This window comes from Microcaecilia unicolor, chromosome 3 (assembly GCF_901765095.1).
Source record: "Microcaecilia unicolor chromosome 3, aMicUni1.1, whole genome shotgun sequence".
Classification (NCBI taxonomy): Eukaryota; Metazoa; Chordata; class Amphibia; order Gymnophiona; family Siphonopidae; genus Microcaecilia; species Microcaecilia unicolor.
The window spans coordinates 486,631,837-486,647,908 of NC_044033.1; the positions used below are offsets into that span (position 1 = coordinate 486,631,837).

Consider the following 16,072-nt stretch of genomic DNA (forward strand, 5'->3'; position numbering starts at 1 on the left):
GGAACTTATGCAGAAAAGTCATATCACCCAGACTTCTGTGATATTTGCAGTTAGTTTCGTTCTCAAGAAGCCTGTTTATCTTTTTTGGAACCTCTTCCAATCACCACTTGCCAAGTTGAGTCCCTTCTGGGAGACATGTGGGTCCGCGGCTCCTGGCGCTGCTCCGGAACTCCTTGACATCCCATCGCCCGTAGAGCTGACCATGTTTCCTCAGGCGTAACCGCCTTGCGGGATTTTCCATCCACTGTAAGCCAGATGGCAAATGGGAACAGCCACCTATACTTAATTCCCTTGGAGCGCATAAATCCAGTGACCTCTCTGAAAGATCCTCACTTCAGCAGCGTGGTACGGGCCAAGTCTTGAAAAACCTCAATTTTATAATTTTTCCAAATTAATTCCTTACGCAACCTGGCTTGCCTCAAAATCTGTTCTTTTATTTGGAAGTCCCGGAAGCACACCACCACATCCCGCGGTTGTTACTCCCTGCGTGGTCCCATTGCACGGTGTGCTCTTTGTAAACAGATCTCAGGTGGGGGGGTATCCGAACCACTGGCCAGAATATATTGGCAAAACTCCTTTATAACAACTTCACAATTTGAAAAAAGGTCCAGCTCCGGGATGCCTCTAAAATGTAAATTATTTCTTCGGGACCTATTTTCTAGGTCCTCAACTTGGTCTCGAAGGTGGTTCAGTCCCCCCTGCTCCTCAGTCGCTCTCCGTCTCACCGCATCCATTTCCGACTGCAGGGACAACATTCCTTCCTCCATTTCACTCACCCTGGATCCCAGTTCATGGACTTCCGCTCGAATGTCCTTGAGTGCCGCTTGTACATCTGACCTTATTCCAGCGAAATCGGATTTCAAGTCCTGCAGCAATCCTGCTACATCGGAGTGCAGCATACTGGCTGCTGCTGGGGGCTCCTTGCTCCTTATCATTTGTTCTTGGGAAGCTCGGGCGGTTGCCATCTTGAGGCCACGCAGCTCCGATCCCACTTTCGCTTCGCTCGTTTTCTCGCTCCGGTCCGAAGTAAATCGGAATCGCTCCAATGTTTTCTTGGGTGGCATAGCCCAGAGGAACCTTCTTGTTCACTTTTAATTCGTCCCACGCCTTGGGGGATAGGTTTGTTGCGCTAATTTCACTTCAGCCCCGATGGAGCTCCTCAGTTAAACCGCCACCTTGGGTGTCCTTTAGGGCCGTGCCACCTTCCACCGGCAACGCCATTTTCTTAGTCACCGCAGTGATTAACGAATCCACGGTAGGCCAAAGAAAAGCCTCCCGTTCACCTTCAGGCAGAGGATAGAGGCGGGACATAGCCCTAGCCACTTTAAGGCTCGCTTCTGGGACATCCCATGAAATCAAGGTGTGCATGGCTTCATGCATGTGGAAGGTCCTAGGCGGGCGCTTCGTCCCCAGCATAATGGCAGAGCCAGTAGAGGCTGAGGGAGAGACGTCCTCCGGAGAGGAAATCTTCAAAATGCTCATGGCCTGCACTAACAGGTTGGGCAAATCCTCTGAGCGAAAGATCCGCGCTGCAGAGGGGTCATCCGCTCCATCCGAGCAGGAATCTGTCTCCTCCAAGGAATCCCCAAAGGACCATTGGGAGAACTCAGATACGCTGCCCTCATCTACATCAGAGGAGACAGAGTCCTCTAGGGCCTGGAAATCCACCCGAAGGCATTTGCTTCCGGAGGCCTCAACCCCTTTATCGGACAGGGGAGCAGGGGCAGCGTTTTGCATAAGAAAAGTCTGATGCAGCAGCAAAATGAACTCAGGGGAGAAACCCCCCAGACTGTGCACTTCTGCAGCCTGGGCCACGGCCCTAGACGCACCCTCAACCGGCGCTCGCAAGAGCGGGGGAGAAACATGCTGCGCATCCAAAATGGCGTCTGGCGTGAAACTCCGAGAAGGAGCCGCGCAGGAAAAACGGCGCTTAACTTTTGCCGCTTTCTTGCCGTCGCCCGAATCAAGGGCGACCATAGCATTAACGTCTCCCACCTCGAGGGCGGCCCAAGAAGAAGCCGCCCGAGCAGAGTGGCCGGCCAAAATAGGGGGGGGGGGGGGGCCAGCAACGGGGGATGGGCGTTTATGGCGGGAAAAACCGCCGCACCGGAGGAAGAACCGGGACACTGACCGGACTCCAAACTGACGCCCAAAAAAGGCGATTCAGGCCTTGAAACCCCTGCATCCCCGCTAGACGCGCACACGCGGTCCGGGGAGCAATTCTTCGCGCCCTCGCCCTCCGACGCCATAAGCCACGTGGAGACCGATCGAGGAACCCCCTGCCCGCTACAAAAGGTAAAAATTACTTGCTTCTCGCTCCGAGCTGTAACGAACTGGTGTCCCAGTGAGCAGCTGCAATAAACACTGATATAAACATTGAAATAAACGCCCTTAAAGGATGTTCAAAATTTTTTTTTTTTTTTACAGAGCCAGCGGGAGGGGGGAGAAAAGGAGGGACCTGGCACCACCAGGTTTGCACTTGCTCAAGAAGAGCCCTCAACCCCAGGTACTCAACAAAACCTAAGAATTAGGCTTGGAGACCTAGCCAGAGCTGCTGCTGTGTGTGACCACCACCTGCTGAAATAGAGAACATACTGAGGAGTTTCCGGCAGCACATGACCACATACAGGGAGGCAAAAGGATTGCTCCCTATCTCCACCTGCTGGTAGATGGACACAACCCACCAGTCTATGGATTGATCAGCATGATGATATGGAAAGGCTCAGCCTGCTCCAGTGGGAGCACACTGAACAAGTCTGACAGCTGCCTCACCAAGTTCCACATGTACACGCTTGTGAAGAGTTGGTATGACTGGATACAGGCAATGAGCATAGCGGTCTGATACTTCTCCCAAAAGAGTCCAGGGTTCTAGCTTCCATGCCTTTGGGAGCCGAGGCATAGTCCCTACTACTCCTGGCTTTTTTTGAGAGCGGCATCCACCACCATGGAATCGTGGGTAACTGAGACCTCATCAACCCAGGTGCAGCGTGGATCCGATACTGGGTATCAGTTTTCTTGAGGACCAGAGGGACAGACAAAGGGGATGCCCAGTTCCGAATGAGGACTGCCTTGAGTACCTCGCGGAGAGGAGCCATCAATGCCGCTTTAGGAGGGGAGGTGTGGTCCAGGACCTCGAGCATCGTGGCCCTGTGCTCATTCTCCATTTCTACAAGGAATGGAATGGCCACAGCCATTTCCTGTACAAAAGAGGTGAATGAGAGGCTTTCGGGTGGAGACAGTCTCCTCTCAGGTGGAGAAGGCTCAGAGACGATCCCCATAGGAGTCGTTGGAGGAAAAGTACCTCGGATCCTCTTCTGATTCCCATGAGCGCTCCTCTTCAATATCGGACAGCACTTCCCTCAGGGATGTCCGAGACCGAGCCCGCCTTGACATCGAGGACCCATGCCCTCAAGAACAGTGTTGACTTCGGTGAAGCATCCTCTACCGACGTCAAAGGGGTACCGGCCTGGGTGGATGTCGACACCAGGGCCGCAACATGAAGGAAATCAAAGAAAATGTGTGTATGCATGGTTCATGGCCCTAAGACTTTATTATTTATTTATATTTTGCTCACACCTTTTTCAATAGTAGCTCAAAGTGAGTTAAATTCAGGTACACTGGGTATTTCCCTGTCCCTGAAAGGCTCACAATCTAAATTTGTACCTGAGGCAATGAAGGGATAACTGACTTGTCCAAGATCACAAGGAACAGCAGTGGGATTTGAACCAGGCATTTCTGGATGTCAAGACCAGTGCTCTAGCCATTAGGCCATTCCTCCTCCCTGTTTGAGCCCTTAACCTCCATCTTCTGTGTGTGACGCAATAGTGTGAAGAAACCACACACATTTTCAGGATAAAATAGAGCCCTTGATGGGGAGATGCCTCAAATTACAATGCACTTTATTTTAGCATATTACTTATAAGTAGAAATTCTCCCACCTTGAGCTGCTGCCATCACTGTTCCAGGCTTTTTCTTCATCTTCAGATGTTCCACCACTGGCACCCACTGCTTCACCTTCTGCTTCACCTTCACCATCCTAACAAACAAATGTTAGGCAATGTATTATATTGAAAAATAGAGTGGAATTCATTCTCTTATTCATTAAGCTCTGAATAACTACTATAAAACTAATAACATGCAAGGAAGTATGCGTCAACTGAGACACAAATCTTGGAAGATTATGCAAGGCTATATGCTTCCTATACCAGAGGACACCGGTGTCGCCCATTTGAACTGTAGAAATAATATTATTCCCTAGCTAGATATCATAACACCTCCAGCTTTTGACAAAACAGGGGCATGGACGGGAAGGGAATCAACAGGAGAAAAAATACTACTACTAATCATTTCTATAGCACTACTAGACATACGCAGCGCTGTACACATTATATATAGGTTCTTTCTCTGTAATGGGGGGACTCACAATCTAAGTTTGTTTTTGTTTTTTTTGTACTTGGGGCAATGGAGGGTTAAGTGACTTGCCCAAGGTCACAAGGAGCTGCAGTGAGAATTGAACCCAGGTTGCCAGGATCAAAGCCCGCTGCACTAACCATTAGGCTACTCCTCCACTCCCTGAGTGGACTCAAGGAGGTATTAGGTGAGGGTGGAGTAGGCCTTTTTCCAACATTCAGAGAGGCCCCAGATACAAAACCTGCTGTGTAAGTCTTAGGAGCGGAACCCTGCCACATACACGTGTGTCCATAGGATCTGTTAATACAAGTGTACCAATCACAGCAGTTCTAGATTCTGCATTCCATTTCCTCATCAACAAACTACCTGGGCTAATAGAGGCAATAGCTGTACACAATGAAAAATTCTTGGTTCTTCCTGGGCTCCAAAGGGGGCGCACATCACACACCAGGTTCCCTCTTATCTACTGACATTGGTCACTAAAGATGATAGCAGCATGACTGATGGGTTACGACACCACTGCCTTAGGTCCGGAATCTGCCTTCAAACTGTGGGGCTCCGCCACTCTCCAACAAGGAAACACCTCTTCTTCCAAAGGAAGAACCAAATTGGGCCCCCTTTTATATTTCAAAGCATGGTTATGCCATGCTTTGATTACTGCAATAATTTATTGGTGGAACTAAATTAAGGCCTTCTGAAGGCTTTACAGATAGTTCAAAATGCCGCAGTGTGTATCATTTTTTGTTTTTCACGATTTTGCCACATCTACTTATATTGTCAAGGTATACAACTCACTTTACTAATGCTTCTGAAGTCTTTTATAATATTCCAGTGATATATACTCCAAGACAACATCTACACTGGACACCTAATAGATTCCAAAATAATCTATCCACCTTAGAATTCAATCGTCTGGCCCATAATGGTGTAAACACAACACTTCCTACCAATCACAATAAAAAAAGGTTCAAAGATCACTCATAATAAACATCAATTAACTAAAACACCACCATCAAATCATGACAAGCACTCTTATTTACCTTTAACTATAGGCTATGTTAATGCTCACTCAGTTGTAAACAAAACTGAAATAATCAAAGACTGGATAAATGATGCTCAATTTGGTATAGTGTTAATTGCAGAAACCTAGTTATAAGCAAAAGCCAATCCAATAATTTCTATATATTTGTCCATCTGGATATACTATTCATCGCTCAAGAGACAAGAAAAGAGGGAGCAGCTTAGCAATTATTTACAAATCATTTTTTGAGGTAAAATTAATTTCAGAATTACAAACTCCGGCAATTGGAAATAGTTACTTGCTCTATAAAAGACAATTCCCTATGTAAACCTATTTGCTTATTATTACTATATCGCCCTCCAGGAAGTTGGAACCTTAGCACAGGTAGGCTAAATGAATTCACCGCCAATGCTTGTGTTAACATTGATATTATTTTAATGGCTGGCGATATAATTTACATCTTGAAAACATTAGTGATCAAAATGCTAACATTTCCTTGATTTTCTCAATATGAGGCAATTCTCACTCTTCAATGGATCACCCTCCCACATCAATTAGATATTCTAGCAACCAAATTTAGAGAACCAAACAACTTTCTTATTTCTGAACCACTATGGTCTCCAATTCCTTGGTCGGACCACAGTAGTCTCACATTTAAACTTAATTGGAAGGAAATCATCAACTGCACTAAAACAGTGAGTAATTCATATACCTTTAAAACTAGAGGGAAAGAGAAAGGGGAATGGGACTTGATATACCGCCTTTCTGAGGTTTTTGCAACTACATTCAAAACGGTTTACATATATTCAGGTACTTATTTTGTACCAGGGGCAATGGAGGGTTAAGTGACTTGCCCAGAGTCACAAGGAGCTGCAGTGGGAATTGAACTCAGTTCTCCAGGATCAAAGTCCACTGCAATAACCACTAGGCTACTCCTCCACTCCTCCAATTGACCTTATAAACTTCTAGTTTAATGAAAAATTCAGTAATTTGCTCACTTCCACTCCATATACACATTTCATTCAACAATGGGATGATACATGCAGAGTAGTTCTAGATGAGCTAGCACCAGTAAAAACCAAATCTAGATCTAAAAAGAAGGTATATCCTTGGTTTAATGAAGATCTTTTGCAAATGAAGCGCAAATGCAGGGGACCAGAAAGAATTTGGATCAAATTAAGACCACTGAACAATGGACTAATTGGAAACTGGCCAACGATAGGCCTAATATTTTGGCCGCCAAACTTAGCCCGTGATGCGCTAAATATTAGTGTATAGCTGGTTATATCACTCAATATAACCGGCAATCCACTAAGCACTAACTGGCAAAATTCAGCAGGAGATAACCAACGATCTCTTGCTGAATATCGCTGAACAGCTGGTTAAGTGCCATTTAACTGTGGAATTAAGATTGTATAAAACTAATTTTAAAATATCAAAAAATATATTGTACAGTATCTTACATCAGAAGAACTGATATTTTCTAACTCTTCAGCAGGTTCTGCCATTTCTTCTAATGCAGATCGGGTGCGGTAGTTGTGCAGGTTAGCCTGTTGTCTTTTTGTATCTCCACCATCCAATAAAAGGTCTTGAGAATGATTCTGTAATAGTACATAAAAAAATGAAAGAAAACAGTTTCTTTCTGAGTTTCTGAAGGACATTTTGGTTCATCTGAAATACAAGAATGCTATCAAAATATCAGCTTCTAGAATTTAGTTGCAAAATTAGTTAATAGATTTTACATGCCATTCAAAAAAGAAGAACAAATTTCTATTATCCACAAGGACCTCATCTACATTTCTGCATCTAACCTTTCAATATTACTCCATTATCATTTCATGCTGCACAATTTTCTTTAGTATAGACATGGGCACAAGAAATTCATATAACAACACAAACCTGGTAACTGACAAAAAGACAGGTACAAAATGTACACCTAAAGGGTACCCAAAGAGTAAAAACTGTGCAAAGCACCATTCTATAAAAGGAGGAATATATGCACACATATACATCATGACATTCAAATATGTCAAATACATCAGTCCAGCTAAAATAAATTCAGTAGTGGAGGTCATTCATACATGTACCATATAACACACAAAACTAATCAAAAATGATCAAACCACCATACGCTATAATAGTTTTCTAGACCTCAATGGCAATGTTTTTCACACAGGACCTCCGAGATCGTACCTGCCTCAACGCCGAAGACCCATGGTCTCAATGGTGATGCCAAGGGGCCAACTCTCGCATGGACTACGGCGAAGCTTCCTCCACCGACATCGATGAGGAGTCAAGCTGGGTGGCAGCCGATACCGGAACTGCAAGCAGCACCAAGCTCGGGGACCTCACCACAGTTGGGGGGGGGGGGCAGAGACAGCAGCAGAAGTCAACGCGGTAGGCGCAAGTACCCCCAACACTGATGCAGATGTACACAGCAGTCTCTCCAGAAGCTCTGGAAGCAAGACCCGAATAAGCTCATAGAGAGCCGCAATCAGAAGAGGCTGTGGGGCCGGTGGAGCAGTCGGTGGCAGCGTCGGCTGGGGTTCAAGAGCAGGAACCAAGCTGCTGAAAGGCGGACGCATTGGCACCTCTTGTATAGAGGGGGGAGTGATCCTCCCAGCGCTGACGCTTCTCAGGTGCCAAATCCCCTGGTGCCATGGCTCGAGGGGGAACAGTGTTGGTGCTTCTTAGCCTTCGCTCAATGCACCTCACCGAGGTTCCTTGGTGCCGATGATGACGTTGAATCCCCATGTCACCTCGGGGTTGGGTCCAACGATGGAGAGTCCGGGGGGAGGGGGAGGCTTGCACAGCAGGAGGCCTCGAGGCAGGTGAAGACCCCCACTCGATGCCTCACTGCTCCCAGCGTGTCGTACCATCTCAGCAGCCCTGCGTACCTCCACTCCTGATGTCGATGCATCCCTCGATGTCGATGCCGCCAACCTCAGTTCCGATATCAAAGGACTAGACCGAGCCCCAAAAAGTTTTTCTCTCTGGGCTTCTCGAGACAGTTGAGTCCTTTTCTTCGTACAAAGACAAAGAGCACAACGAGCTGGGCTATGGCCGGGCCCAAGGCACTGAATACACCACAAATAGGTATCGGTGCCTGAGATGGTCCGGTTGCACCGAGTACAGCATTTGAAGCCACTGGGAGTCTTCGATGATATGGAAGGGAAGACAGCACTAGCTAAATCAAAAGTCTCGATTGTATCAAGAAAAAAGGGCACAAAAGGAGAGAAGGACCCAGCTGAGCAGCCTACAAACGGCCGCAATGGAAAAGAAAGGAAACTTTACAGGGGAATAAAATAAGAAAAATAAAGGGAAAAATCGCTTTTTTTTTTTTTTTTTAACAAAATGAAACAAATAAGGAAAAAAAATTGTTAAAAATTCAAAAAAAACACTCAAGGCTCTTTCCCGGGCACAAAGAGGAGCCACAGAAACTCACTGTTGCTCCTAGCGTTGAAGAAAAAGAACTGAGGAGCGCGGCCGCGCGGCGAGTGGGAATACACTCGGCGCACTCAGAAGGTTCTAGCTAACTTTTAAAATTGTGAAATACCGGTTCCAAGGCCAGCGCGGATCGCCGACCCAATTGTGAGTATAATACAGCCTGATTGCCCTCGAAGAATATGAAATATTTCTACCTCCTGCTGACTTTATAGCCCACTGATTTTCAACCTTTTTCATCTCGTGGCACACTTACAAGGTGCAAACATTGTTGAGGCACACCACTGTAATCTAACCTATATCTGCTTGTCCCTACTAAGATTCATTCCATCCCCTCCCATATCTATAACCTTCAGAAGTAGTTATTTCATTTAAATGTGCTACTGAAATACATTACATTACAGCACCAATATACCTGTTACTGTCACTCTCCCTCCCTCCCTTCTTCCTTCCCTCCAAGGTCCGGTGTCACTTTCCCTCCCTCTCTCCCTCCACAAAGTCTGGTGTTGCATTCCTTCCCTCCATCCGTGTCCAATATTTCTCCTCTCTTCCCTCCCCTCCATCCGTGTGCATCTCCTTCCTGACTTCTCTTCCCTCCATCCATCCATGTCACGCAACTCTCCATTCTCCCCTGCCCCCTCCTCCATCCACCCATATCCAGTAAATTTGCTCTCTCCCCTGCCCCCTCCATTCATCCATCCATGTCCAGCAATTCTCCTCTCTTCCCTGCCCTCCCCTCCCATCCATCCATGTCCAGCAACTCTCCACTCTCCCCTGCCCTTCTCCTCCATCCATCCATATCCAGCAATTTTCCTCTCTCCCCTGCCCCCTCCATCCATCGAGGTCCAGCAATTCTCCTCTCTCCCCTGCCCTCACCCCCTCCATCCATCCATGTCCAGCAACTCTCCATTCTCCCTGCCCTCTCCTCCATCCACCCATATCCAGCAAATTTGCTCTCTCCCCTGCCCCCTCCATTCATCTTTCCATGTCCAGCAATTGTCCTCTCTCCCCTGCCCTTCCCTCTATCCATGTCTAGCAATTCTCATCTCCCCTGCCCTTCCATCCATCCATGTCTAGCAATTCTCATCTCTCCCCCTGCCCTCCCCTCCTCTCCATGTCCAGCGATCTCTTCTCTCCCCCTGCCTTCCCCTCCTCTCCATGTCCAGCGATCTCTTCTCTCCTCCTATGTCCAGCGATCTCTCCCCCTCCCCTCCCATCCATGTCCAGCGATTCTCCCTGCCCTCCCTCGCCTCCGTTCCTTCCTGCCCCCCTCCCCCACGCGTTTAAACCTTTTATTTTTCTCACAGCGACGGCAGTGAAGCACACAACACAGCGGGCTCGCCTCCAGCCTTTCCCTTCCCTCACAGTGTCCCGCCCTCGCGGAAAAAGGAAATACATCATCAAAAGAAGGCGGGACACTGAGTGATGGAAGGGAAAGGTTGGAGGCGAGCCCGCTGTGTTGTGTGCTTCACTGCCGTCGCTGTGAGAAAAATAAAAGGTTTAAACGTGCCGGGGGGGGGGGGGGGGGGGGGGGGGGGAACGAAGAGGAAGCCTGTCCGGGAGCTGAGGGCAGGAAGGAACGAAGAGGAAGCCTGTCCGGGAGCTGAGGGCAGGAAGGAACGAAGAGGAAGCCTGTCCAGGAGCTGATGGCAGGAAGAGCTGCCTGCAGCGTTGCGTCAGCCCTGCGTTTGGGGGGACAATGCTCCCCCTCGCCCCCCCCCCCCCCAAACTATACCCATGAGTAGGCGTCTGTTGTACGCGGGTGCAGGGGTTATTACTGCTCCTGTGGAGCGGGAAAATAACCTCTTTTTGCACCCGCGGTAAAACTTTGAAAATTTTCCCCATTCCTGTGGTTTCACTGTGGATTACTGCAGTTTACTGCAATTACCCGCTCCAGTGTCATTCTCTATTCTCAACAAGTTACCTCAACCTCTCTTTCCCTTAGCCAATTTTATCAACCCTCCTTCAACCCATGCCTCCTTTTCTTCATTTTCTGAAATCAATGATGAGGAAACGGCACATTTACTTTCCTCCTCCAAACTGACTATCTGTTCCTCTGATCCCACCCATCTACTTAGCACTATCTCTCCTACCCTCAATCCTTCACTTTCTACTGCGACTATTCCTGAAGCTTTCAAACATGTCATAATCACAACACTCCTTAAGAAACCTTCATTGGACCCTACCTGTCCTTCCAACTATCGCTCCCTCCTCCATTTCCTAGCCAAGATACTTGAACGTGCTGTTCACCACCATTGTCTTGACTTTGTTGTGTCTCAAGCTATTCTTGGTTCACTTCAGTCTGGCTTTTGCCCTCTTCATTCCCCTGAAAAAGCGCTTGCTAAAGTCTCCAATGACCTGTTCCTGGCCAGATCAAGATCTCTATTCTATCCTCATCTTTCTAGATCTATTTGCTGCTTTTGACAATATTGATCACAACCTACACTCCTTGATACTATGTCCTCACTTGGACTTCAGGGCTATGCTCTTTCCTGCTTTTCTTCTCATCTCTCCCATCATACTTTTAGTGTATACTCTGGTGGATCCTCTTTCACTTCTATCCCACTATCAGTTGGTGTACACCTCAGGGATCTGTCCTGGGACCTCTTCTTTTCTCCAACTATACTTATTCCCTTGGTACTCTGATCTCATCCTACGCTTTCAGTGGTAACACCTTTATGCTGAAGACTCCCAGATCTACCTCTCCACACCAGAAATCTCAGCAGGAATCCAGGACAAAGTATCAGCCTGCCTGTCTGACATTGCTGCATGAAATTAAACATGACCAAGACTGAGCTTCTTATCTTTCCCCCTAAACCAACCTCTCCTCTTCCCCCATTCTCTATCTCTGTGGATAACACTCTCATCCTCCCTGTCTCATCAGCTCGTAATCTTGGGGTCATCTTCGACTCCTCTCTCTCCTTCTCCGCACATATTCAACAGAATGCTAAAACCTGTCATTTCTTTATAATATCACCAAAATTCCTCCTTTCCTTTCTGAGCACACTACCAGAACCATTATCCACACATCACTTCTTCCTTAGACTACTGAAACTTGCTTCTCACAGGTCTCCCACTTAGCCATCTCTCTCCTCTTCAATCTGTTCAAATTTCTGCTGCACAACTTATATTCCGCCAGTGTCACTATGCTCATATTAGCCCTATTAGCCCTATGCTAATGGCTTCATTGGCTCCCTATCAGTTTCCGCTTAGAGTTCAAACTCCTTTTATTGCCTTACAAGTGCATTTACTCTGCATCTCCTCAGTACCTCTCCACTTTTAGCTCACCCTACACTCCTCCTCGGGAACTCCTTTCACTGGGTAAATCTCTCTTACCTACACCCTTCTCCTCCACCACTAACTCCAGACTCCGTTCCTTTTATCTTGCTGCACCATATGCCTGGAATAGACTTCCTGAGCCGGTGCATCAAGCTCCATCTCTGGCTGTCTTCAAATCCAGGCTAAAAGCCCACCTTTTTGATGATGCTTTAAACTCCTAACCCTTTCTCACTTGTTCAGTACCAATCATTCCCAGCTTAGTAATTCCCTTATCTCTCAGTTGTCCTGTTTGTTCTAAATACATTGTAAGCTTTGTCAAGCAGGAACTGTCACTTTATGTCCAGTGTACAGCGCTGCATACATCTAGTAGTGCTATAGGAATATTAATAGTAGCAGTGGTAGTAGATTTGTTAGGAACTGGGCAACATTCTGGGAAAGGGGGAGCCTGTTCAGAAAGGATGGACTCCACCTTACCAGGATAAAACCAGGCTGCTAGCGCTAACATTTAAAAAGGAGATACAGCAGCTTTTAAACTAAAATAGGGGGCAAAGCAGACAGTCGCCAGGAGCGCATGGTACAGTGTGGAATATCCTTAAAGGATACTACTGAAACAGGATATTTAGGAAATTCCAATAGAGAGATGTAGATGAAAGGGGGGAAAAAAACAACTTGAAGTGTCTGTATACAAATGCTAAAAGCCTACAAAATATGAACGGAGAGTTAGACTATATAACACTAAATGAAGAGGAAGATATAATGGGCATCTCAGAGACCTGATGGAAAGAGGACTGTCACGAAATGCCTAGCCAACCACCTGGAGTCACCCCGTGGCCACTTTGAGAGTCTATCCCCAGCACAGCTGGTCCACCTGCACCTGCCGCTCGTGCTCTACACTAGCATCCTTCTCCCACTGACTGGGTCACAACTGCCTCCGAGCAAGTCTCCCGCTCTGAAATTATCCCCACTGATTTCTAGTTTACTGGAGTCCCATAGCTCACAGAAAGCACTCACAGACCCAACACACAAACCACCAATCTAGACAGGCAGAACAAACAAACGTGTTATTCTCAGAACTTGGAAAAGTGGACAAAAAAAATTAGCAAACAGTAACAAGTAACTGAAAAATGAATTAGAAAACTAACTAAACATTTGCATACTACCTAGAAAGTGCCTGGGGAGATCAGTGCATATACAGCTGTTCACCAGTTATCAATTATAACTGTTTTTTTACAGGGTTCAGCAAAGAGCTCTCTCTCTCTCTTTCTCTCCTCCCAGGCTGAAACTGAAGCAACAGCCAACATCTGCTGGGTAATTTCAAACTCCAGGCCAATCAGAACCCAGAACAGTCTTTCAAATAAAAACCAGTTACATCACTACAGGCACTTCCTATTATCTGTCTGCCAAGTAAAAGAAAGAGAAGTCAGTCTTCTGTAACAGCTTTAAGCATAAACATACACCATCTGCTGGCCAAATAGGAGAAATACAATTAAGACATATTTAAGAAAGGAAAATATCTAATACATTTTAAAGGCTTAAAACACACTGTTTCTTCACGCCCTCCCCCTTGAGAGAGACCCTGGACTGCGGCATCCACAGACCACGTCTTGATAGTCCAGTATCAGGGTGGTTCTGGCTCTTCCTTTCTAGACAGGCCATCAGAGTTACCATGTTCACTGCCTTTCCGGTGCTGTATGGTGAAGTTGTAAATTTGCAGGGGCAGGCTCCATCGGAGTAGCTTCCCATTCTCTCGAGACCTCTTCAACAAGACCAATGGATTGTGATCTCTGATGACAGTAAAGTCTCGCCCATACAGATATGGTTATAACTTCTTGAGGGTCCATACTAAGGTCAGACACTTCTTTTCAATAGTGACATAGGCTACCTCTCAGTCAAGGAGCTTGCCACTTAGATATTCAATGGAAAGTTTGCTCTCCTCTGCTATTCACTTGACTGATTACAGCCCCAATACCAACCGCAGAGGCATCACTCTGTACCACAAATCTTTGCTGGTAGTCAGGTGCAGCTAGTACGGGATTGGAAGGTAATGATGTCTTTAATGACTGGAAGGCCGCTTCATACTCTGGGGACCAGGTAAATATTTCGTGTAGTCTCTTTTTTTTTTCAGGTCAGTTAGGGGCTCGGCTATAGTACTGTAGCGAGGCCCAAACTTCCGTTAATATCCCGCTGTTCCAAGGAAAGCCAGCACTTGCTTTTTAGTTTGGGAAATGGGCCAAGTTTGTGTAGCTTCCACCTTAGCTGGTTGAGGCTTCAGCTGTCCACCTCCCACTCTGTGCCCTAAGTATTGCACTTCTTCCATCCCCACCTGGCATTTGCTGGGTTTTATAGTCAGGCGGGCCTCCCTGATCCAATCCAGTACTCCACTTAAATGGATCAGGTGCTCATCCCAAGTCTGACTGTACACAGCAATATCAACAAGATAAGATATAGCATACTCCTGGAGTCCATCTAATAGACGATTCACTAAGGACTGAAATGTGGCAGGGGCATGTTTCATTCCAAAAGGCACTACAGTAAACTCAGACAAAACAAACGGGATAATAATTGCTGATCAACCCTGAGCAGCAGCTATGAGGCGAATCTGCCAGTACCGTTGGCTAAGGTCTATTGTAGCCAGGTACTGGGCCCCAGCTAAGTGGTCTAGTAACTCGTCCATCTGAGACATCAGATACGCGTCGAATACAGTACAGTCATTAAGTCTCCTGTAATCCATGCAGAAGCAGTTTGTGTCTTATTTTGGGGGGAAACGAGAACTACAAGAGAAGCCCAGGGACTATGAGACTTCTTGATAACACCCAGGACTAGCATCTCATCAACCTCCTGCCTCATCTACCATCCCACCTCAGCAGATATTTGATAGGGACACTGCTTTAGCGTATCATCGCCACCCGTGTTTACATTGTGATTAGCCAAAAGGGTAAGTCTTAGTTTAGGGGAAAAGACATCAGCATACTTTTGCAATACTGCTTCTAACTGCTGTCTACGGGTGGGGTTTAATTGCTCTCCCACTAGAATTAGTTGTATAGATCCCTCTGGTAAGGCCTCTGCTAAGAGGTTAGATATGGGCTCACTATCCTGACACTCCTCTGGTAGGCTGCATACATCTAGCACCAAAGCTGTACAATTTGCACAGGCCTTTAACATATTTACATGAAAAGTATGCTGCATTCTGTCTTGAGAGACCATAGATATAAACAAATTTTGTATCATTCAGGCATCTTATGACTTTGTAAGGTCCCGCTCAATTAGCTTGAAGTTTATTCTGATAAACTGGGACTAAAACAAGTACCTGATGGAGCTCATAAAACTCTCTATTTCGGGTCTTACGATCATACCAGGTCTTTTGCTTAGTCTAGGCTGCCTGCAAGTTATCTCTGCAGCATATTAACTAAATATTCAATTAAAGGGATGTCAGAGGTATCAACTTTCCCCTCCCAATGCTCTCTTATTAGGTAAAGGGGTCATCTCACCCTCTGGTCATAAAGCAACCCAAATGGGGAGAACCCTGTAGACTCCTGAGGTACTTCTCTATATGCAAACAGTAGGAAGACCAAGTATTTCTCCCAGTCATGGTCTCCTGTTTCTAAGAAAGTTTTTAACATGTGCTTTATAACAGTAAAGCTCACCACCAACCCATTAGTTTCAGGATGATATGGTGTGGTACATACAGATTTCACTTCACTGTGTGCCTACAGATTCTGTATCAATTCAGACATAAACTGTGTCCCTTGGTCTTTAGAGTATTTCTCATGGATATCTTACCCGGGAAAATATTTTTAGCAGGGCAGTGGCAATTTTCTCTAATTCTATGGAGGATAAGGCTACTGCTTCAGGATATCTGATAGCAAAGTCCACCACTGTCAATATAGCGAATGCTACATACCTGTAGAAGGTATTCTC

General features: G+C 46.3%; 1 protein-coding gene across 1 annotated transcript in view; it reads right to left on the bottom strand.

The window, feature by feature from the left end:
• PHIP (pleckstrin homology domain interacting protein) overlaps positions 1-16,072 on the bottom strand; it is an 863,049-nt gene that overhangs the window by 417,525 nt on the left and 429,452 nt on the right. The window contains exons 20-21 of the mRNA XM_030199061.1: positions 6,895-7,032; positions 3,939-4,036 (exon numbers count right to left, since the gene is read on the bottom strand). Of these exons, the coding sequence (XP_030054921.1) occupies positions 3,939-4,036; positions 6,895-7,032 (236 nt within the window). The remainder of the gene's footprint in view (positions 1-3,938; positions 4,037-6,894; positions 7,033-16,072) is intronic.